The sequence below is a fragment of the Sparus aurata genome, chromosome 19 (genome assembly GCF_900880675.1).
Source record: "Sparus aurata chromosome 19, fSpaAur1.1, whole genome shotgun sequence".
NCBI lineage: Eukaryota > Metazoa > Chordata > Actinopteri > Spariformes > Sparidae > Sparus > Sparus aurata.
Genome location: NC_044205.1, coordinates 6,119,921 through 6,144,020, shown reverse-complemented (window position 1 = coordinate 6,144,020; position 24,100 = coordinate 6,119,921). Strand labels below are relative to the sequence as shown.

Below are 24,100 nucleotides of genomic sequence, written 5' to 3'. Positions count from 1 at the left end.
GGTGGAATTTTGCAGCACTCAAAGCTGGACCTTGTTCTTTTCGATGACGTTGGCGAATTCTCCGGTCCAGATGAAGCAGTGGTGTGGCGTGATGAGCAGGAAACAATCCCCACTGTTCAGGGAGGACGCTCGGGGCTCCACCAGCCTGGTCTGAACGTGCCGTCGGCCTGTTGATACATGGGCAGGGAAAAAAACACACACACACACACACAGGTGGCTTATTAGTGACAGCACCGATTATCACTGTCAAGCATGCCTGGATTATCATACAACGGGTGTGGGGGCAACAAGTGCCAGCCATCAACATTAGACCATGGACATGTATGTACATGCAGGAACCTTGTCAAGTACTAATGTAGTCAGTATGCAAGCTGCATCAAATCAGGAACACAACATCTCAAGACTCCTCTTTTTTTTGGCGGGCCACATTTACCTCCTAATCCTATTGGCCCTTCAGGTGATCCAAGCAGAAACCAGCAGAAGCTGTTCTAAGTCATTACTCTCCACATTGGGCCAGCTAACCTCTGAACAAAGCGGTTCCCCTGGTGCGGTGGATTTGATCAGGATTATAGACAGTGGGGTTTGGAGGAGAGGATCAGCCCAGGATAGCTCGAGGTGACACGGGGAGAATGATTTAGAGCCACAGCTGTCACCAGCAGACGTGAGGAGGAGGCGAAGAGACGCTGAAAATAGACAAACTCTCATCTCCCATTTTAAATATCCTCTGAAAAGGACACCCTTGAAGCAGCATCCTCCAGAGCTTTGTGTATGGAAGCAGCCATGTGTTTTTCTATTCTCCTAAACAAGGGCATGTGACTGCTGGTAAAGAAGCTGACTCACTGGCTCTATACATCACATTTACCTCTATACTAAGCAAACAAACCAATTAAAAAGAATAGGAAAATGTAGATCCATTGTTTTTTTTTGTATCCTTTGCTGCCTAGCTGTATTGTCACATGATATTTGAGGAGGCAGCCCTCAGTTTAACTTTTGTAAGGGTTGTGTTTTCAACAGATGCCCTTGTTGCTGGAATTGTGGCTGCCTGACGTTTGGCGAGAGTCCCTGCTGTAAACCTGTGGCTTCAAGCTGGAGGCTGCCGTTCAAACGTTAAATACTGTGGGTGTAGTGTTTTCCCCAGTTTAAGTTGAAAAACAAAACAAAAAAAGCAAAAAAAAACAAAACAAGATTACCTGAGACGGGGAAAATCATACATGCTAAACATTAGCATGCTAGCATAGAGCGGCCAAGTCTCACCCATTCCACTGTTCCCCATGGAACCTTATTTGGAAAGGAATGTGTACAGTTGTGAAAGGCAAGAGACACATAACTTTTTTTTAAATTTGTTTGAGTTGTGCCATAATTCACACATATGTTTGTCAATTTGAAAGAGAATTTTGAAAGTCAGTATTGTCACAGTTTGTCATAAAGATTGTAGAACACCATTTAGTTTTGTGTAGTTCTGATCATCTTATAAAGGTGAAAATCATAACACAGGTTCCGTCATAACGTCGGGTGTAGTCTCTCCAACTTCTACAGTCTTATACTTCATCAGTTTTATGACAAACTGCGACTTCTTTGCATCGAAAAATTATCTTATAAATTGACAAAAATCGTATGTGTAAGGTCAGGGCACAATTCAGTTTGGATCAGGAAATTTGTGTCTTGCCATTGACTACATACCCATTTTTTTTTTAACTGTGCCATACCTGCAGACCTCAAGACATTTCCATCAGCCTCCCATGTTAGCATGCTAACATCATCATGCCTGCATTATCTCGTTGCGTTGTTTTCCTATTTTGTCTCTAATGCAGGGAGGCTTCATTGCTGGGGTTTAAACTGTGTGGACACTTGTTAAAGAGACATTTTGTTACAGTCAGCCAAGTTTTTTGTACCCCTTTGGCGTAGTGCGCCTGGAACACTTGGAGGTCGGAAGCTGGGAGTTTCAGGAAATTACGACCTTCAGTGTTGTCAAGAACACAGCATCGTGTCATAACCATTTCCGGTGGCTGAGTGGGCAGCAGCCAGGTGTCAACATGTGCATTTTTACCACGCAACAAGCCTGATGATGGCTCCTAAAGCAAATTGAACGCACAACAAGGCCAAACATGAGTATGACACGATTAAAATTTGCTTGAACTACATGAAAGCAAAAAAAGGAAAAAGAAACTAGCCTCGCTTTTAGTTATACAATTCATTTTTAACAAGCCTGTCGCAAACTTGTACCATTTGTTTTCTCTCCAATCTTTACCCTGTAGTTGCAATTCTTTCCTTTGTTTTCATTTAGAGACATGATATTAAACAGGCAGCGCAGGAGTTGGCAGTGTTTACACATAGCGAGGAGGTTTAAACCTTGGTTTAAAACCAATGTCAGGCGGACTGGATGGATGGAAATAAACCCAAATGGATTAAGTTAGCCTAAAATGTGGACCCAGATCTAGACATTTTGGGAACCACTGCTCTTTACTGTTTTCATAAATACTTCTCATGAAACATTTCTGACAGCAACAGCCTGTGGAAATGTGGGCATGATGAGAACTGTTAGTATTACATAGATGATTTGAATAAAAACGCTTCAATTACAATTGAACCTATTTGTTATTTTGTGGACTATGCTATGTGACTATACTATGTATAACTATGCTGAATTATGCTGCAGTAAAATAAACCAAAAACAAACACTGTTGTTAGTACACGTGCACCTGTGTGTGTGGTCAGAGGGGCGTGTTCACTCAACTGACCTTTGACCTGTAAGAGCATGAGTTTCTTGTAAGGCACAGCGCTGTTGTTGGACATCTGCTCGGAGATGTTGACGCTGCGCAGGTTGACGTTACTGAAGTTCTCCTTGCTGGCCAGACCGGCCAGAGCAACGTCAGAGAAACCAGAGTTCTTATTCACTGCAGTCAACAGAACAGAGCACAGAGAGAAAACAGACACATTAAATCATCACATTTGGCCCCCCCGTGCACCGACAAGACGACAGAGCGGAAATCAGCTTTCAAGTCTGACAGGCGTCTATGACAGCAACAAACATTGCACACACTCCAGACAAATCTGTTCCGTTCCGTTTTCTTCTGCTTTTTCAGTGAGGGTCGCAGACTCCAGACAATTCAAGTGTTTTATTGCTGTAGAGGAGATGCAGGAGGAGACATGATATGTGATAGTGTTGTTTAAAAGTTTGCCACAAACATATGAGCTTTTGAGATGAACAGTATGTCCTGCTCCCTCTCATTTTCAAGTGGGAGCAGGTGGTTTATTTTTATTATTTTTTTAAGTCCCCAGCTACTTCAGTTATTAAGGAGAATGCTGCAGTTCCGTTTTGCTGTGATGCTCCAAAAACTTTTGTGGACAACGACACTTCACCTGACTTTCCATAAACATGGAGGGAGTAATAATAATAAATGATTTTTAAGGTTTGAGTGAATTTTTCCTTAAATCCCTGCCTCACTGCTTCACACTGAAGACAAGCTGTTTACTTACAAGCAAGGAAAATCATTGATTCATTTTTGGCTGAACTTTTAATTTAATGTTGCTACATCAAAAATTAAAGTTAGTTTCATTGTGCAAATGTAGAGCTCATGTTGACAAAGGGGCCTGTCACATGTTGTCTCTGAGTGTTTTGGCTTCATGCACTTTCCAGCTCTTCTTCAACCCTCACTCACTCTTCTCAGCCTTCATCCTCTTGCTCTCCAGCAGTCCGATGTTAAGTCTCTGCTCTGTGTATTCGTGCCTGATGTCCTCCCTGGCAGCTAGCATCTTCAGAGGGTTCCTTGAGGCCTGGACGTTACGCGCTGGGCGCACCGCCCGCTTGTGCTGAACCATCTCCGAGGTCAGTCTAAGGAGAGGTCAGAGGTGAGGGATCAACAGAGAAAAAGTGAAGTCTCACAGTGATGACTAAGTCAGGGCTGTTACTTCAAAGTTGACCTCTGGCAGTGAGCTTACTTTGGCATCTGGGGGCCGAAGATGGCATCAAAGTCGTTGTCTATCTCCATCTTGCTGGTAGTGATGGGAAGCTCCTCCACTTGGCGGTAGAACTTGAAGAAGGTTTCGTCTTCGAGCGCCATCACTTCCTTGACCTTCTTCTGTGTGACTGTTATGGTCGCCTCTGGCAGTCCAGACACTGAGAAGAGACACGATTTAGGCTCTGTCAGAATGATATAATATCGACAATTCATTCATTCACTGAAGACAAAGCCTGTGCACTCATCACTGGGACCATGCGTTGCTAATGAATGCAGTAAGTTATGTTTATACATTAATTTATTAATGAATACATGTCATACATTGTTTACATTGTTGCTTTTGGTCATGAAGAAAACTTTTGTCAGCGACTTTTTTTGGTGACCAAGATGAGATCCTGACAAGCTCAAAATATATCTCTGATAATGAAGACATGTAAGTGTCGTTTTGTTTTGGTTAACAAGACAGGACTAAAATGGAAGTGGTGGGTGATTGGCTATTCTAATAAATGTTGCTATTTCCCCCAATAGTGTGTCTGGTTTGTCTGACAGACACATGCAGATTACCAGGTGATGCTGAAACCTAAAGTGGTTCAGTAACAACATGAGGGCTTCAATGCAATTGTTTGTTAGAAGAAAGAACAGATCTATGGACACACTTTATAAATCAGACAGGAAAACACAATGCAGTTAGGGAGACACGCCCCGACTTTTAAAACCATCATTAAACATCAAGACATCAAGTTGAGGCTTGTTTCATGCTCTCTGCTCGGATTATGATTGTGGTGGAAAACCTGTAGGTTGTTTTGATTTATAATATATTTGATAATAATTTAGTGATTGTTTTATGAAAGTACTCTTTGAAGGCTGAAGAAGAAATTTCATCTCGACCTTGTGTTGCTTGTGTAAGTGCCTTCAAATAGACTTTTGCAGTGTAGAAATGTGTATAGACATTACTTTTCAGTGACTGGTACTTAATTACACATGAGACGGACATGTTAAATTGTCATCTTATTTACATAATGTGGTGCATGTCTGATAGGGGCAATATTAAAACACACTTGCTGTTACAAACTGTTATCGCAGGTTTCACTACATGTAAGACATATCTGCCTGGAAAAAAAACTCAGATCTCATAGATTCTCTTATTATTAATTATAAATCAGACAGGAATCAGATCCTTGAACTTGTGTGAATCTACTCGACTGACCTTTACTGTTGAGCTTGCCAAGAAATGACTCCAGTTTATCCAGCTTCAGGTCGGACTCTAGGTTCAGATCTGGTACAGCCTTGATCTCTGTACACACACACACGCACACATATGGCGTTAAATCGATGTCAAAACAACCAGAGAGACACGCAGCAACGCATGCACGCACGCACGCACGCACGATTATTTTGTTATGCGTGCGTGCGTTGTTACGTGCAGATTGTATTTCACGCGTAACAAAAAGCTGCGTACGTATGAAGCAGCGTGTGCACGTCTGTCTGTCACTGTGTGTGTGAACGCCTAACAACATTTGTCAAACAGTGACAGACAGACGTGCACACGCTGCTTCATACATACGCAGCTTCTTGTTACGTGTGACAGAGTTTGCGCACGTCATTTCCGCGTACGCGTAAGCGCGTGACAAAAATGTTCAATCATCTTCGTGCGAGCGTTAACACGTGCCTTCTCAAAAAGACGCATGAATAGGCGAGTTCAAGATCAAGCAGCGCTGCATAAATCGTGATGCATGCTGGTTAAAATGTGTCCACGATGATCTGGATGGGAGTGGTTTCTGCTCCGCATCTGATGTCACATGACCTTAAGTTATCGCGGGAGCGAGGCTGCTGCAGAGCATTCGCGCAGTTGCTCTCCAGGTACTGCGCGACCCCAGACCCACCTTCATGACGTCAGGACTTTGCCCTAATTGGCTCTCATCTACGCTGACGTATATGACGTGTGTTTCGATGAATTTCCATATCCATAAGGCCTCTGCCTCTTTTCTACTCAAATATCAAATACTTTCAGATCAGTAGCAGCCGTGCCGCACCTATGGGATAGTCACCATGAATAAACCTATAAAATCATTCATGTAAGGCAACAACCCTGAAAGATGTCGTCAGTAAACTGCTCAGTTCTGTCAGCTTAGGGTGATGATGGAGAAGTGGTTAACTGCTGTGTCCAGTGTTATCTGTACTATCCACTCTTATTAATTAACCCTTTCTGTTCCCGTCACATTCGTTCTTGAATCATTTCAAGAACTCTACATCAGTGGACTTACTTTATGGCTGAGAATTAGATATCATATACAAGTATTCATCTAAGTCAAATACACTTTAGTTGAGTAACTGTATTCAGGATGTGTTTTGGAAAAAGTGTGTCTGGTGACAGCTTACGATGTAACAAAGTCATGTCATTAAGTCTAAATCAGATTGGAGCAGCAGCTGAGCACTCCTGCTGAATGATCTTAACGGCTCCACATGACAGCAGTGTGATATAACGGGTAACCAGAGGACAACAGAGTGTCGAAGTATGAGCGGCAGATACAGAGGATATATAAAGTAAAACTGACCTTCCTGTGGTTTGGAGATAGCAAGGCTGCTGTTCTTCGGTTTGGGTGATGATGGAGACTGGAGGGCTGTGGGGGAGGCCAACCCTGTTGTATGAACACATACATACATGAACATACAACAACCAGTGAAGCGTGACATGGTTACTGTCATGGTTAGGCTGTGATTAAATCATGGGTTGGTCTAAACTCATAGGTAAAAGGACAGGTTCACCCAAAAATGAAAATGAGTTTATATCCAGTCACTCACATTCTGAAGGAAAGTCTGGTAAATATACAGTATTCACACCGCTTTAAAAGCTGAACTCTCCACTGTTGCTGTTCAGCTAAAAGCACCTTCCACTTTGAAGAGGGTGCACAAGCTTGATCACGAATCGAGGGCATAAATAAAAAATGTTCAGATCAATTTTGGATCTCAGGGCATCTGAAGACTTTTATGTGTCCTTCCAGCTACTTCAGTTGTTCAGGAGAACGCTGAAATGGTGTGTAACTGTGAAGCTCCAGAAATGTTTTGTGGACTGTGAAACGTCATTTGACTTTCCATCAGCATGGTGGTGGTGGTGGTGGTGGTGGTGGTGGGGGGGGGGGGGGGGGGGGGACTGTTGGGAGAACTGTTCCTGTAAGAAAAAGACTGTGATGTGACCAGAACATTGGTTCAATTTACACTTGAAGACCCTGCGATCTAAAGGAGTAGACACAGTTTAATGTGCACTATTTATTCTGTACACACTTACACACGTTTTTGCACGTCTGATTGGATGCCAACTGCATTTTGTTGTCTCTGTACTTGTACTGTGCACAATGACAAAGTTGAATAATCTAATCTTCATATGGGTGTGTATTATAGGAGCTTTCATATACTGTACTTTACATCACTAAGACAATGTGTGCATCTGTGTTATGTGCAGGTCATAGTGTCTTCAATGGCCCAAAAGGCAAGTGATTTGAAAAGCATGTCTCGTTTAAATTGTAAAATAAAAATGTGCCCTGTCATGTGGCCTTGGTGCCCCTGAAAAAAAAAAGTGCAGGCCAAATGGACTTGCCCCTAAAATGACAAAATTCCCACCCTGACTGCATGCATTCCCACTAGTAAGCTACAGCTACTCTACGTAAGCTGAGTCCAAGTTGTCTCTAAGAGAGTCTCTAGAGTGTGAAATATTGCACATTGCCTCAGCCTGCAATAAAACGGTGGTCAATTCATGACGCTTTCTCATCTCCTAATTTTTATACTTAATAATACAATGTCAATGTTGTGTAAGAAGAATCATTAATTAAATATATGAAAACACAAGACAACAATATAAAAGAATTCATGGATTTGATGCTGTGATCGGTGATCGGCAATATCGGGATAGGCAGATACTGCTTTTGGTAATCGGTGATCGGCCCCAAAAATCCTGATCGGTGCATCTCTAGTTTTCAGAATCACTCGAAGTTATGCTTGCATGAAAATATTGCTGATAAAAGATCAAATTGTTTCCTTTGTCTTTACATTTGAGGGTTTGTGCATTGTTCGAAACACAATTTTTCAGTTCATCAATGCTGGGAAACAGGCTTGTCGTGTGTCTGTAAAAAAAAAACAGCGTGTGTCACATGCAATGCAAATGAGGAATGATGTGCATCACTGACTCGACTCAACCCACTGGAACTAGTGTGAACAACACTAGCCTCAGAGGTGGCCAAAGCTGCAGAGGTGCTGTCTGATATGGCTTTGAAGCGGCTTGAGACAAACATGTCTGGCGCTAATCCTTTTTACGTCACTCTCCATTAGCCATAATCTGGCCAAAGCCACCGACTCTCCCAAACCACAAAATTAAATCTTCCCCGCCTCCTCTGGCTTACCTCGGGGCTAATGGGAAACAACTACAACCATGAAATGATTTTGTGCCTGAACAGAGTCTCAGCAGACACCCAAATAGAAAGAGTCTTTTTCCCCTGACTGCTAATTGAGATAGGGGCTTTGGAGGACTCAGGGCAGAGAGTCGAGACTGAACCAAGGACTTAACTCTCTGTGGTGTAATGACTGAGCTCAATTCTGCATGAGTGCATTCACTTCTGGGAGATGGAGAAAGAAGACTGTAGAGAAAGTGTTCAGTTCCCTAACCCAGCGATGCCCTCTGACCTTTCTTCACCATGCGTGCAGCCACAGTGAACTGGGTGGAGTCGTTGGCCGCTCCGTGGCCTTTGGTCTTCGAAGCCTCCTCCTGGGCTACTATCAGCTGTTTCCTCTCCTGGATTGACATGTGAGCCTCGATGCTGTAGCTCTCCATCTCAGACTCAGATAATCTCTATGAAAACAGAGAGTTAGTTAGTTAGTTAGAAAGTTACGATCAGTTACACTGTATAATCTTGTTGCAATCAAAGTTAAAGGAATCATCCACCTAAGGGTAATTGGGCACTGTAATATCAATTATTTTATATTGTTAAAGCGTTTAAATGTGGAATCTCCTTTAACAGTGAGAATCATATCAACCTATCACCTTCCGTCTCCAGGGGTGTCTCTCATCCACCTGCATGGGTCTAGGAGATCCAGTAGCCTTCACAACCACAGGGATGGATGAGGAAGGTAAGAAAGGATGAGGATTTAGAGATAAGAATGAAAAGATGGCGAGAATGTTCGAGCTCTGCACAGGCATTACAAGCTGCAGCGGCATAAGGTTTGGGACGGGGATAATCATTTAGTGGCACAAAGCAGAAGCAGGGTGGCTGTGAAGAACTGCAGAACACTGCTGATTATTATTACTCTACCAACAGCTGAGGGACAGACAGCCAGTCTGAGGTGAGAGGGTTTGGACAGAACGCAGCACCAAATAACCACACAGGTATGGCTGAGCTGTATTTTTGAAAGTCTCACTTCCTGAAGAGGGTATTCAACGGATACTCTACATCAATGAGTGAGCTCAAAAAAAAAATAATGAGGTTGCATGATAAAACAACAGGGTTTGTGATTTGTGTTTATATTACAGAGCTCAGTGAAGTAGGTTAGGAGGAGGGGAAGCAAGCGAAAGGACGCACACACACACATTAGGCCTGTGTTCAAAAAATCGATACGGCCGGATATCGTCACGTATTTTTTCCGATACTTGCATCGATGCACACTTTAAAGAATCGATATTTCCATAAATGCCTAGACTGACGTTTCAAGACACGTTTTCCAAGGTGCGGTACACATATTGGCCAGAGGTGGCGGTAGAGGGCCATCTACACAATGCAGTGCACGTTTTTCGCCAAAACAGACGAACAAGTATGTATGAGAAGGTTTACCCACCGCCGTCCAAGCTAAAAACAAAGATATGGGTGCATTTTGGATTTTGGAGAACAGCCGGAGGTCGGGATTCGGTTCATCACAGAAACAGCGTTGCCGAAGTTGTACAAAGATATGGAAGAAAAAGTCAAAGACATACTGGTATGATGATATGTTGTTACTGGTGGAGGGAGCTGTCGACCTCTGTCCTGGAAATAAGCTTACTTATATCAATCTACAGGGCCTCTGTTGTCAGATTTCTGTCTAAAAAGCTACGAAAAGTCCTGACTGACTCTGTCATAACTTAATATGGATTTCACAGATATTCATATCATTTATATTAACGGCAGCAGTAACAATCATTTTCAAAAAATGGTATCTATGAGATGTGAAATAATTATTATTATTACTGTGGTTAATTGTGTAAAGGATGTTGTCATTTTTCAAAATGTACGTGTATCACGATGCGTATCGTATCGTAGCCCGCGTATCGGGATACGTATCGTGAGATTGTAGGAAATACCAAGCCCCAACACACACACACACACACACACACACTGTCTGTTGCTTAGTTCATTGCAGGTGCCATACGGTGGGTTTTATTAGTACAGAACTGCAGAGCTGGTTGATTATTTGTGAGTTTGTCAGTACAGGTGACCCTTTCGAAATAACAATTAGAAATTTGAACAACTGTTGATCCAAAACATTGATTGGTGAAGCTTTAAATTCAAATTTTAAGGTATTGAGTCTCCTTGAACAGACAAATCAGCACCAAAAAACTATGTTATCAGAATGTAAACTATTCTTCATTTCTTTAAACCACTGCATTCACAGAAATATGACCAAGGTCATGACATCAGCCGTAGCTAAAAGCCCTTGGTCGCTGGAAATGCAGTGGAAATAAGAGGCAGAGCAGAGAAGAGTGTTAAACTGAATTTTAAGTCAACAATAGTTATGGCTATTTAGATAATGGAAGAGGGAGAAGGATCACAGTCATAATCCAGCTTTCACAAACAACACTCACAGCTCACTTTGCTCATAAATATCCTGGCAAAGATTCAATTTCAGAATCAAATGTGAAACCTTAAATATATGGACAGTCAGAAAACACATCCACTGTGTGTGAGACGCAGTCAGAAACCAGAGGTGGGATGTTTTAATGAAACACACAATAAGCAGAGCATTATCACCATGACCATCACCAACACTCACACAGAATACCACTACCACATGTACATAAACACACACAGGATGTATTTATCAAGAGAGTGGTGTTAGCAGCAAGGAAATGCATTTAAGGATGTAGAATTCAGATCTCTAATCCAATCCAATTTGAGTGCACTTGATAAATACCACCACAGTACGTGTGTGCCATTTTGGCCCTGCATGCTGGCCTTACCATGAGCTGGTCGGACACAGCAAACTCATCGATCATCATCAGTGTTTCATCCTCCTACAGAGAGGGGACAGGTTTTCTGAAGGCTGTCCCAAAATGATACCGTGGCCAAATCACATGATCAATGGCCTACAAACTATTGATGCACATTCGAGACAACATTTTGACTTTCTGAATTGCTTTGTTCATTTTAAGTAGCTACGTACATACTTTTGTTGAAAATATAAAGACTTAAGTATGTATAATATATGGTTTGACAAAACCTTTCATCAAAAAACATCCTTACTTGATATAATGGAAGTCTTTATTTGCTCTGCTGTAAGCATTTGCTTGACTCTGTTGATCTTTAGTGTTACTCTTCTTTGATCTGAAACAGGAAATTCCCCTAATTGTGTCCAATGGCTCTGATGATTGCAAGGATGCAAACAAGTTGAACTAAATCAACTGTCCCTCCTCTTGACCTGTACTTAGCTATCACTCTAACTTAATCCTTGATGTAATTAAAACTTTATGTAGTCATTTAGACCATTGCAACAGATCATTCACAACACCATCAGAGCATTAACAGACATTCGATAGGCTGATAACCTACAGTCATAATATGTACCAAGCAGAGTTGTGCAGTTGAGCTGAACAAACCCTGATGAGCAGCTGGAAACAACAACAGCCCAGCTGATGTGGCAGACAGTGGTTTTGAATATGTCTAAACAGAGAGGTACAGTCTAACCCTAACTCTCCCCTTAAAGCAAACAGAGGATGCCAACACAGAAAGCCACTCAACATGCAGAGGATGAAACAGGTTTATTTTTTAAAAAGGTGAAGGACATGCAAACAGAGACAAAGGCTAACAGAAGAGTGAAAAGTAACATGTAACATGCAATTGGAAGAACACATGAAGCCAGAATACATCACACAGGAGAGTTAGTCATCACTGTCACTGAGTCCTAGCAGTGAAACATACGGTTGGAAACTGTACACAAGGGAATTATCTTCTCTCTGTGCTCAATACAGACTTTCCATCTCAGTATGTGTGTACCTGACACTACATAAGGTTTAATGTATTCTGATCTTTATAATCTCTAATCAATACAACTGTGACAAACACACAAAAGAAATGCTTTTTATGAAATTCTGTGCTTGGGAAAATTAAAAAAGAAATCAAATTGATTTCAAATCGAAACTTAATTTGACAAAACTATGAAATTTCTAAAATCCAATTTCATAGTTTAAAATGCTATTACTGCTATCAGAATAAAGCATAAAACAGGATAATGACATAAAGCTAAATTAGATGTGATATGAATGCTTTCAGACTGAGTGAGAAAATACAACCTAAACTTGAAAATGAAATTGCAAATTGGACTTTTGCATAGAAGTAATGTCTTTATTTTAGCTCTGCACTTATAAAATATAAATGGAAATGGCTAAATGGCGAAAGGTCAGCTGGCATTTTAATCTGGCACTGTCTGTCATTTGAAAATGGAGACCGTTAAAAATCATTTTCATTACCAGCATAGCAGTGTTAAGCTAAAAAGTACACTTAAAATTATATCTCAATCGAAATTTAATCAGAATAGTTTTTCCAGCTGTAAATATGTATTTTCAAAAACATAGAAATGAAAATGAAATATTGATGAATTACAATATAATTCTTATTATCATGAGTCATGTATGCACAAATGAAAAAATATTTCTCAATCGAATTAAATGCAATTTTGGCATCAGGGCACTTCCATACAGTTGAAATAAACACAGCGTGCACTACAATATAATGTGCAACTTCTACTGCCGTGACTGAAATACATTAAATCAGTTTGAAACAGAACAGCAGAACAGAGGGCAGAGACGGAGAGATTAAAAGACAAAGACATGGACAACACACCCTCTCTGTTTAGAGATATTCAAAACTGTTTCCAGGTGCATTTGCAGATTTCTACTGCAAAATGTATTTAAAACGCTTCTGACATTCCTCTGACTCTAGTGACACATCAGCAAAGGAAGATCAAAAACATCTCCAGAACTGATTGGTGATCAGCCTGGCTGAGACAGGAAATGCTGCAGTCATAATGTGACAAGAGCTCAAATCAAATTAGTGCAGCCTCAGAGGCATGTCTCTGTCTCGTGGCCATTAACTGCTGAAGTGAAAGTTTAAAGCAGTTCCCTGCAGTTGGTCATGTGTTTGAATTTGTTTTGAAGTAGTTCAAACTAGACACTCTCCCATCTTTAAATATACTATGACTGGAGCACACAGTCCTAAGTATAAACAGCAGAATATAACAGACGTGACTGACAGAACAGCCACAGACCGCCTGGCTCAGGCTGCTCTGCTGATGTGTGCAGGTCAGGTGGTTACCTTCGTCTTAAAGCCCTCCTCCACCTCCCGGAGCTCAGTGTGTTGTTCACCCACATCCTGCTTCTTATTGATCCTGTTCCTCCAGTCCTGCTCACCGCTCTTCTTCAACAAGGCCACTCTGAGCACAAGGAGGGAACAATTACAATAAAAGGTCATAATGAGAGAGAAACTCATAACCAAATATTAATGATCCAATAATAATAAAAATACAAATAAAACAAAAATGTTGTTTTAGAAATCACTTTAAGTTTCACCGCCTAATCATAATTGAAAGTTTCAAATTGATCAGAGTCATACTCACAGCACATTGTTAAGTGAGTGTATCAGTGATGAGGTCAGAAAAGTGTTTGAGTACTATCAAGTAGTGCCATCAGTACCATTTTCAATTCCGCAAAAAAAAAAAAATTTTTGTTTTTTTATAAAAAAAAAAAAAAATCAATTCAACAAGACTGTATTTTGTGTTATGTACAACAGCATCCAGAAAAAGAGTATTGAAACGGTTTCAACAAATCAAATTCACCATTTATCAATATATGTATGTTTTTATCAACACTTCTAACAACCACACTTTATTCTTGGTCGGCACGGCATAAACATCTCTCATCACAGAAATAGTTAGTCATTCCGAGAAATAGGATTTCTTGCTAGGTAAAAAAAAATGTTCAAGTTACAAATACTGTGAATCTCTGGATCATGTACAGTATAAACAAACGGGTGATGGCTTGAGTACAATTATACATAAAAATCACTTAGAGATGTCAGTCAGTGTGACAGGGGCTGGGAGAGTGTAATTATTTTTGTTTAAATCACCTTTTGGACATATAGAATTTTAAATGACATGTAGAAGAGTGGGCTGACAGATAAAGTACATGGAGGATTATAAGATGACAAAGTGAAATATAGAGTGACAAGAACAGAGGCTCGATTATTGAGCTCTCATCTCTGAGCAGGGAGCAAACAAGGCCCATAATAAAAGGGCAGGGTGTTGGAGGTGCCCTCTGCCCCTCTCACAACCACCTCTCTGTGACCCAGTGAGGGGATGCCCTGTTCTGCCCCGGGGCTCCAAATAACTGGATGAAAGTAACACTGAATAGATGTCGCCAGCTGTATGAGGAATACAGACCCTGCCTGCAGTTAAATCCAAAGACTTCCTGACACGGTGATAAACTGAGATGTGAAAAAGTACAACATGCACACACCAGTGCTTCCATTACGCCATCAATCAATAGAGAGAGTGAGTCCAGCAGCTCGTTAACCCATGTGACATAACCAATTATGTAAACATCACTTAATTCGTCGAGGAATCAAATACTGAGCTGCAGTTAAACATTACATAATGGACAAGCAATACATTTAAAATGTATTGCAATGACTTTATATCATTCAAACGATAGTCAACATGAACACACAATGTGTGCATAACTAACAGAATGCCATGTTCAAACAAGGTCATAAACAATGAAATTGAAAATATAGAAATGACCAATATAGAATCACTGATCTGCCAACCTGTGTTTACCCACAGTAAGAAGATGCTCTGACAAATTAAACACAAAAATCCAGTATTGTGTCTGGCACAGGCCTCTTAGAAGCCCCTCCAGTTGTTTCACATCTCTAGAACTGATTAAAATGACTGGACAGACTACCTGCCTGTATACCTATGCAAGCTACCCGTCTCTCTGCACACACTCTGCTCATGCATTCATTGTGCCTGACTGGAGTCTTTAACAAGGCTAGACAAATATTTTGCCAACAGCCCAATAATGGAAGAGACAGCGCAGCCAGAAATTCCAAATACTAACATTCTAGATGGACAGCAGTGAGTTCTGACAATAGCGATGTTTGATGGTTATGTTATGATAATGTTAGTTGGTTTCTTACATGTGAATGAGACATGAGGTAGTTGAATAAGTTTAGCAATGACAATGATGCGCTGTGTTCACAGTACACAGCCTCTGAGCCTGTCGTTTAGCAGCTAATACAGCTCACACAGCGCGGCAGCAATGGCCTTGTTTAACAGCTAACCCAGTTAGCACACAAGCACACAGTGAAATATAAATGTAACGGTGGGTAACCTTTTCGGTCTCAGATACGTCAGTAACTGCTATTTTGCTGCTAACATGCTTGTGGCTCCAGAAGGAGGAGTGGCATTTTCTTGGGTTAGATATTTCAAAATCGTGAAAACTTAAAATGAATTTCAAACGTACTTCTATTGCCAATATTCAACTTGCGCAGTAGCAGTGGAAAACCCTAACAAGCATCTACCCTGCTCTGTTTTCTCCTGTTCTGTCTGATCTAACCCACAGGTCACGCACAGAGCCAACGGAAATCTCCTCTGCCTTTATCTATGCCTCTGTTGTCTTTATTTACTGACCACCTGATGCAGATGAGAAATATTAAAGCCAATCAGATGAATTCAGAATAAAAATGTTTAAAAGAAATTACATGCAGTAAAACAACATTCTGGACGCACGAAGAGAGGAGAACTACAACAACTCTGCTCCGAGCTAACAACGCAGCTGGGCTCACCTGTCTCTGATGGACATGTGTCTGGCTGTCATCATGTCGCTCAGCTCGTCCCCCTGCTCAGGCTGAACCAGGCCTGCTGTATGTCTGCTGTCGTCCGCGTGTGCGTCTGCCGCTGGAGGCTGACACACAGTCCTGGGCAAACGAGGCGCTGCTCCGGATGTTACCACGGTGGACTCCAGCAACTCTGTGAGCATGAGCAGACATGCACACACAAAGGATTGAGTGGAATCAATAACGTGACAGCATCTACACAAATAAACAACATGGTTCACATGGTGGATTAGATTTTACATTTGTGTTTAGGAAGGGCTTATGTGAATAAGAAGAGGTGTGAAACGGGATTCAACATGAAATGTCCAAATAATTCTTTTATCAAACTGTTCCCTGTTTAGGATAGACTCCTCTAAATAACACAATATTCCAAAAAATCAGCAGGGTTTTACATTTAAGTACAGTCATCACTCTCACAATGCAAAGTAAGCAACACAAAAGAGCTTGGGAGCACACATCTTTCATGCCTACCGAGGCTCTCATCCATCTGAGAGAAGCAGGGCAGATGCTTTTCACAGTGTCGAACCTCCCTGCTACAGCTCTAATCAAATAACACACTCTGCACTGTAGAAACACTGGAGCTCGCTTGTCGAAGCACTTCTGTCTGTGCATCAATACTGCTCTGCACTAACAACTACAAAACAACAGCTGTCTGCATTATGTTTGTGCTCTCAGTGATACAGACGCTCAGACATAAAGACCCACACAATCTGCATGGGACATTTTCACAGACACAGGAAGTGTGGCCAAATGAGACATGGCTGTTGATTAAAAACTGAAATTGTCGCTGATGTTGTTAATTCAGTCTGACAGTTTTGCTCTTTTAACATTTTAAGCCCACTGCACTCGTCTATCCAGAATAACTTACTTCTTGAAAATCCACAAACTTGGTTGCTCCCTTTAGTGTGTAAAATGTACAAATAAGTAAAACTGTGTTTTAAATGCTAAATGCTAATAACAGCATGCTAACATGTTCATGATGACAGTAGCTCCCCGATCTGAGAAGGGCATGCACCTGCACCACCACCATCTTTGACCGCTAGACTAATTTAACACATTTCACAGTTTGTCCAAGTGGTTTCGCCACATCGAGTGGTCTAAGATGGTGGATCCACTTGTGCATATGGTACCCATATCGGATAGTGACAGATACCTTGCAGCCATTATATTTTGGCATGCTACCAATTGCTAAGGTTTAACCAAGCAAACATCCTTACAAACATATACTTTCCACGAAAATTCCAAGAAAAACCTGATTATAAAATGCAAATGTTAACATGACAATCCTAACATGGTAAACAAAAACATTATACCTGCTAAAGATTACCATCTCAGTGTGCGTGTCCATGTCTTTCACCTTTTATTTTTTTCTGTTAAAGCAAATATAACACCCATTTACCTGTCACACTAACTTTTCAGTGGGCTACACAGGAACATTTCTTTGGCTAGTGTTGTGATTGTGCTTTCAAATTCTTTGGAAAGCCTCATCCTGTATCAACTGTGAAATAAAACAGGCCTTTTCACCGTTTTTAAATCATTTTATGTCTCATTCAAAGAAAGTAAACAAGAAAGAGAAGGAAAGGCTAAAAATATTTTGTATCGTCAACTCCAAAGACTGAAATCTATGTTTTAAAGACAGCAGGGAGTAAGAAGCTCAGACAGATTGTGTGATTTCTTCTACTGCTCTTCTTACCTCCACTAATGGCCCTGTTCTTCTGACTGTCTGGGTGGTGTCCTTCCTCCCTCTGATACACCTTCTCTCTCTGCCACTCCTGAAGCATGTGGCTCTCTGAGCTCTGCACGGCCGCCCCCTGTCTGGTCACCCACCGCTGCTCCTCCTCCTCCTCCTCCTGCTCCTCCTCTGCCCTCCTCTCTTTTCCAGTGTGGGGCTGGGGCAGAGCGGCCTGCCTGACCACTCCTTCAGGAGAGGGCAGCTTCCTTTTGCCTCCACAGAGATCAGCTCTGTCTTCTTCCTGGGGAAAAACTCCGTACTTCTGGTGGTCCTGTGACCTCCAGGTAGGGCCTTCTGGGTGGCGAGGTGGCAGAGACGTGTCAGAGGTAGAGGTGGGTAGGAGTTCGACCCGGGGCTCCCCTCTGGGTAGGTGGATGTCTCCAGCATGGTCAGTGGAGAGAGTGCCTCCTGCTCTCAAATCAGAGGAGGATGATGAAGCAGGGAGGTGTCTGAACTGAGAGCCTGTACCATTCTGAAGCTGTTCCACAAGAAGGCGGAACAGAGAAAGACAGAAGAAGGTCAGTTTGCCACAAAGGCTGAGAAGCAAGTCAGGCAAAATACACACACGAACAAAATGAAGAGAATCACGCTGACTAATCACCGCCTGCCTGACTCACTGCACTCAGTAGTCAGTAGCAGCCCACATCACAAAGCCATGCCAGCAAAGCCCCCTATGCACAATACATTCTAGAGACACACTAACCTGGCAGTTTTGATGAGTAATTAATGAGAAACAACAGTAAAAATCCATAGAAACCACAAAAAACTGTTGAGTTAAGTTTAAAAATGTTTTTAAAAAATTCTGCAAATAGTCCTTTAACTGCTTTTTCTTTTTGCGTCAGTTTCCTCTCTCCTGCTTCTACTCCCTGAGGCACTTTCAAATGATCGCATAATGAATGGCTGCAGGTGGTGAGTGAGAGCTGAATAGCTTTTGTTCCCCTCTCCTCCACCCCAGAGGCGTCTTTCAAGCCTAAGGCCTAGCTGAAATGTGGCCGTCGGCATCTGCACAGCCTTACTTATTGACACCGCAGGATGATGGGAAGTGAGTCAGAACTTGGCCAGAGGCTGAGTCATGCGCTGTACATTCAGAATGACATCACACAACATGAATACGGGGCGAAAATGAGATGCCATACAGCATTTGTTGTTCTCAGAAATGGGCATACATTTCTGAGAAGAGAGCTCCTGCTGTGTTGGACTTCACTGTCTCAGGCAAATGCATGGTGATTGTTCAGAGGAAGCTTACTTGTAGGAGCTCTACTGGCCTGTCGCATAGCTCTTGTTCATCCCTCATGTCTATGTCTGAAGACTCCTGGAGCAGAAAGACGCACATGCTACAATGCATGGTTCATATATTCTACACATTGAATGTAGGAACACGTCACACCTGCCTTATACAATTATTATTTTCTTAATATGATATCTTATAACTTTCTTTCTAACTAAACAATCTATCTTAATATTTGAATTTGACTACAGCTACTTCTGTATATCTATATATTCTACGTATGAGGGATCGATCCTCTGCTGCATTCTCCAAGGTTCACCTTTTCCATTAAAGGTTTGTCTGTCGAGTGTTTCCTTGCCCTAATCAATGGAAAGAGTGTATCAGATGTTGAACAGATCGTAAAGCCCTCTTATGTGGTTTTGAGCAATGAACATGAAGAAATCTCACATGAGCAGGAAGTTTTTTTTTTTATAAGTATATCCTTGAAATGTTCAACTCTGTATTCTTTTTCTTGCAGAGAGTTAAGGGCTTCACACACTGCAGTCTTTTTTTATGTGCAAATACTTTGCACATCTTTTTTTGTTTGTTTGTTTTTGTCATACTTCCACACACAAAATAGTGTTGTTGGTCTTTTTTGGAATAAGTTTGATTTTTCTGAGATTTTGTCGCGGGAATGAAGGCATCAACCAATTATGATGTGCGAAATGTCTCATCTCATGAGAATGCTGGACCTGTAGAATGCAAAAATTGTTTGTCATCATCCTGTACTGTATGATAAAGGAAACAAAATCATAAAAACACTTGTCACAAAAGTGACACAGGTTGAGTGACCTTGATTTCTCCCTCCACAGACAAACTGCTGTAAATGTGCGATTTGTCAGTGAGGACCTGAAACTGCTCCATGCATCTGTGCCGTCTTCAAATGCATCGACTACACTTGAATAAACAGTCATTTTAACTGGCAATGGGAGTTGTTGGTCTGCTGCTGCCTTGATTGGTTAGATTTTTAAACTTGATGTTTCAATGTATTAATACAGTGTACTGTGCTTGACTGGTGACTATCATCTTAATGAGATAATATGTGTGTCAAAATTCACATACTAGAGCTTAATTATGTCACACATTTGCATCACTGCCAGTATGAATAGTTTTGATGTGAAATAATCACAGGCGACTATTTCAAATTTGAGAGGTTCCTTGTGTAAATGACTTAAGATGAGAAGATTGATACCACTCTCTGGACTAAGGTGCACTCATTAGCACATAGTACCTCATTTGTTTATTCCATACACCCAATGTAAAAACAGCAGCAGAAATGATTTTCCTTTGGGTGGGGTTACCTGGAAATATCAAGTTTTAAGATAAGACAGTTGCTGTGACCACCCAAGATATAGATACATTTAAAATTACAAAACAGTTATTCATATTTTCAAGTGTGACATTTTAGAGCTCTTTAAAGAATACCTGTTTTTAACTTTAAACACTTAAAAACCTGGAATATGTCACTGTTAGAATAAATGAGTTACAACAACTATAGTTTAAATACAGACGTCCAGCGAGCATAAAAGTTATTCTAATGGATAAATGGAATTTTCTTTTGCTCCTCCCCTACCTGCTCCAAATCTCCCAGTGTGATGGGCTGTGTCTGGTAGCGAGCGTTGGCCCTGCGCTGACGTGTGTCCCCTCTGGTGCGGGTCACACTGGTGGGAGTTTGAGCCAGTCTGTTGAACAGCGCCATCTTCTCTGCGAGGCTGAGGGTGCAGAGGTCAGGCTCCTCCTGACCCTGACCCTGACTCTGACCCTGGCTCTGGTTGTGACTCTGTTGTGTTCCCTCCATTGTGGAAACAGGCATAGTGCTCTGGACCTCCTGGGTACACTTCACCTGCCGGGCCTCCCACACCTGCTCCCGAGTGGCAGTGCTCTGCTGTGATGATGCCTGGAGGCTGAGGGCAGGATGGCATCCAGGAGACACAGAGACAGAAGAAAAGGAGACTTGTGGTAAGCAGGAGCTCATGCAAGCTAGCCAGTGGCATGCTTCCTGGCAGGCAGCATCGTGGCACTGAGTGCATTTAATGACAAAAAAATAACACCCAATAAAGGATTAATGTAGAGCTATGATTGGGCTGTTATACACGCAGAGTGAGTCATGCTCAAAGCAAACAAAACTATAATATCATGTTAAATCCCTACAGCCTTCTTAGTTCTTTAAGCATTTAATCATGTAGTTTGCTCCAATCACACAGGAGGGCACCAGAGCTCAAATAAACACGACGACTTTACACCACTGAGAACTCCCATCCATTCACATCCTGTAGGGTCATACCCACATGTGACAACAACCACTCTGAAAAGAAGACTTTGCAGTGATAAATGAGCAGCATTCCGTAAAAACACAGTCAGGTTAGTTACACGCTGTGGGTCGACTGGAGCATTCATAGCTGTGCCATGTACCTGTATGGCGGGACAGTGCTGCAAACTAGGGTGGGGCTGGGGACGCGTGCTACAGCAGTGTGAACAGTCACTGTGTGTGGCACGTGAGTGGGGATGCTACACTCGCCAAGGAAGAGGACAAAGTCAGAGAGAGAGAGAGGGAGAGGTGACAAAGACAGCACACACATGACAGGAGAGAATGAACCACCTGATTTCCAGTAAATTAAGAAAAGAGTTAATTCAAGCTAAGGAGGAGGAATGAAAAACATGTTGAGGTTCAGAGAGGCATTCAGAAAAAATGGGTGGAGGGCTGAAGCAACATTTCATTTCAACATTCACAAAGAATTTGACTTAGAAATTAAATGCTTTCATGGCCAGAGCAGGAAATGTGGTTCGATGATAATCATGTCAGTCCTTTTGTTGTCACTGTCAACTGTATGAACCATCAAGATGTTCAGCGCCTGTGTTTCCATAGTCACTGCTCCCAATCACAATCCGTTGTTTATAGTTTTCATAGACTAAGGCTCAGTGCCATTTCCAATACCATACCCCTCTTTACGTCAAATTACGAGGGGTAATGCTCTGTCAGTGGTGTTTATGTAAAGAGATGCAACATTGTTATTGCCGATTTGTGCATGACAGTTGCACATCTGGTCATATTTCAAATGTAACGTTAGCAACCGAGACATCAGCAAACTGCTAGCAATCATTATATCATCTATATAAAGAAAGGGACCAGAATACATTTACATGGCATAGAGTTCTAATAACCCCCGGTTAAAAGTGTGCCTCTGTGCAGAGGACCATGTAGCCCTAACAATTTACGCTACCCCTTTTACCCAGCAAGAATCAGGAAACCCTAGACATAAAAGCGTAAAACTGGTTAAAATCTGTTGATAATCCTAGGCAATGAAAACACTGTTTCAAAAACCTAGCTCCCAATAGAACCTCCGAGCTAGCAATCTATACACTAAAACACTAACCTCTTTGCTAACAGTAGAAACCATATTTAGCCATTTTAATGCTAAATTTCCCCAACCACTATTGCTCCATTCCAAGATGGCTTTGAATGTAATAAAGAAATGGAAACAATATTTTTGCTAAACCAGAATGAAAATCAGTGCAGCTAGAACACTCCCCAGTTCTGGCACAGTGCAGTGGAGATCTGTTTTTTGGAGACTACATCCACACAGACCTGGTACCAATCTTCTTATGAAACTTACTTTTCCAAAGATTCCTTACTATTGCTTTAACATCAGCATCTGACAAGTAACTTGAAAAGACTTACGTGGCAGCAATGACTACTTCCACTGTGGTGACTGGCTGAGTCCTGGATCGACCTTGTGTCCGTCTTAGTTTCCTGTCCACCGCTGCATTCCTGGACCTCACTTTAGGGCCACCACCATCAATGTTCTTTTCCAGTTCCTGGATGGAAACAATGAGGTAAACATGGGGGAAAAAAAATCTGTGTAATACTTCACGTTACCTTAGAAAGATAAACTTGTTGAGTTGTAAGTGAAAGACTGGTGTAGATTTATTTGAAACAGTTATTATGTCTTAATTGGCTACAGTAGATTACCATATGGGTCATAAAGAATGAGCATAACAGCAGATAAAGATAGATAAGATCACATCTTTTATCAAAGCTGTTGCAACTTAGACAACAAGTCATGTTTAAGGTCTGATTCACAGATGTGACTAAAAATGTACTTTGTTAAAATGTTTGTTTCTGTGGAATGGTGAGTATTTCCAAGTTTCATCTCTAAATCCTCACAGGAATGACAGGATGGAAAAGCAGAAAAAAGTGTCAATTGTCAATTGTTGTTGATTGAAAGCACATTGAGAGAAGGCAGACAGGCAGAGTTGAAGCTCACCCTGAAGAGAGAGCGCTTGGCTGCCACGCTCAGCTTGGCCCGTTCATCTAGCTTCTCTTCATCAGCTGCAGACACAGAGAGGGAATAACTTATTATGACAATAGAAACGTAAGATGTCTGCTCCGTAAAAATAAATATGGTCAAAATGATCTCCATTAAACGGTAACTCCACCAATTTTACACATTTAAGTGTGTTTACAGGTCTTGACGAGTATAACTTAAACATGAAGAAAGTAGTACTTAGCCTTTTGTGGCTCCAGAGGAAGTTGCATGAAATCTGATAAACTACCTACAGTGATTTCACTCACTCGCCAAATTGCATTGTAGGTAATGTAAGCACCAGGTTTTAGAAAGTAAAAAGAATGATAAAGGTGATATCTCTGAATCTGCAATAATAGTTTTTTACTGCTTTTAGAACCTGGCACATACAATACCCACAATGCATTTTAGCCACCAACTGGCAGGGTTTAGTGAACCATCTTTACTTGTATTCACTCCATAGGTAAGATTTTATGGGAAAGCCTCATCTATAAGAAATGAAATGGGTGGAAAATGAATGACATTACAGTATACAAGATTGTATGAACATATAAAACTAAGTATTAACAGCGTAATTCTCTATTTACCAGGAGTGTACATCCTCACAGCAAATTTAATGCAAAACAAACAAATTGTGTTACACATTCAAATCCATTGATCACCATGATCATATTTAGATTTGTCGTTACACACAACCAGTACCATCTGGCTTT

General features: G+C 41.4%; 1 protein-coding gene across 15 annotated transcripts in view; it reads right to left on the bottom strand.

Annotated features, from left to right (window-relative positions):
- svila (supervillin a) overlaps positions 1–24,100 on the bottom strand; it is a 111,601-nt gene that overhangs the window by 6,880 nt on the left and 80,621 nt on the right. For 10 of the 15 annotated variants that reach the window (XM_030398404.1, XM_030398392.1, XM_030398399.1 and 7 more), the window contains 17 exons: positions 23,349–23,413; positions 22,763–22,899; positions 21,496–21,591; positions 20,657–20,987; positions 19,063–19,128; positions 17,778–18,294; positions 16,034–16,217; positions 13,505–13,622; positions 11,155–11,208; positions 8,992–9,048; positions 8,634–8,799; positions 6,515–6,598; positions 5,167–5,253; positions 3,940–4,117; positions 3,660–3,832; positions 2,739–2,894; positions 31–167 (listed from right to left, as the gene is read on the bottom strand). In XM_030398404.1, coding sequence (XP_030254264.1) covers positions 31–167; positions 2,739–2,894; positions 3,660–3,832; positions 3,940–4,117; positions 5,167–5,253; positions 6,515–6,598; positions 8,634–8,799; positions 8,992–9,048; positions 11,155–11,208; positions 13,505–13,622; positions 16,034–16,217; positions 17,778–18,294; positions 19,063–19,128; positions 20,657–20,987; positions 21,496–21,591; positions 22,763–22,899; positions 23,349–23,413 — 2,606 coding nt within the window. The remainder of the gene's footprint in view (positions 1–30; positions 168–2,738; positions 2,895–3,659; positions 3,833–3,939; positions 4,118–5,166; positions 5,254–6,514; positions 6,599–8,633; positions 8,800–8,991; positions 9,049–11,154; positions 11,209–13,504; positions 13,623–16,033; positions 16,218–17,777; positions 18,295–19,062; positions 19,129–20,656; positions 20,988–21,495; positions 21,592–22,762; positions 22,900–23,348; positions 23,414–24,100) is intronic. The other 5 variants (XM_030398397.1, XM_030398407.1, XM_030398394.1 and 2 more) reach the window with 4 other exon arrangements.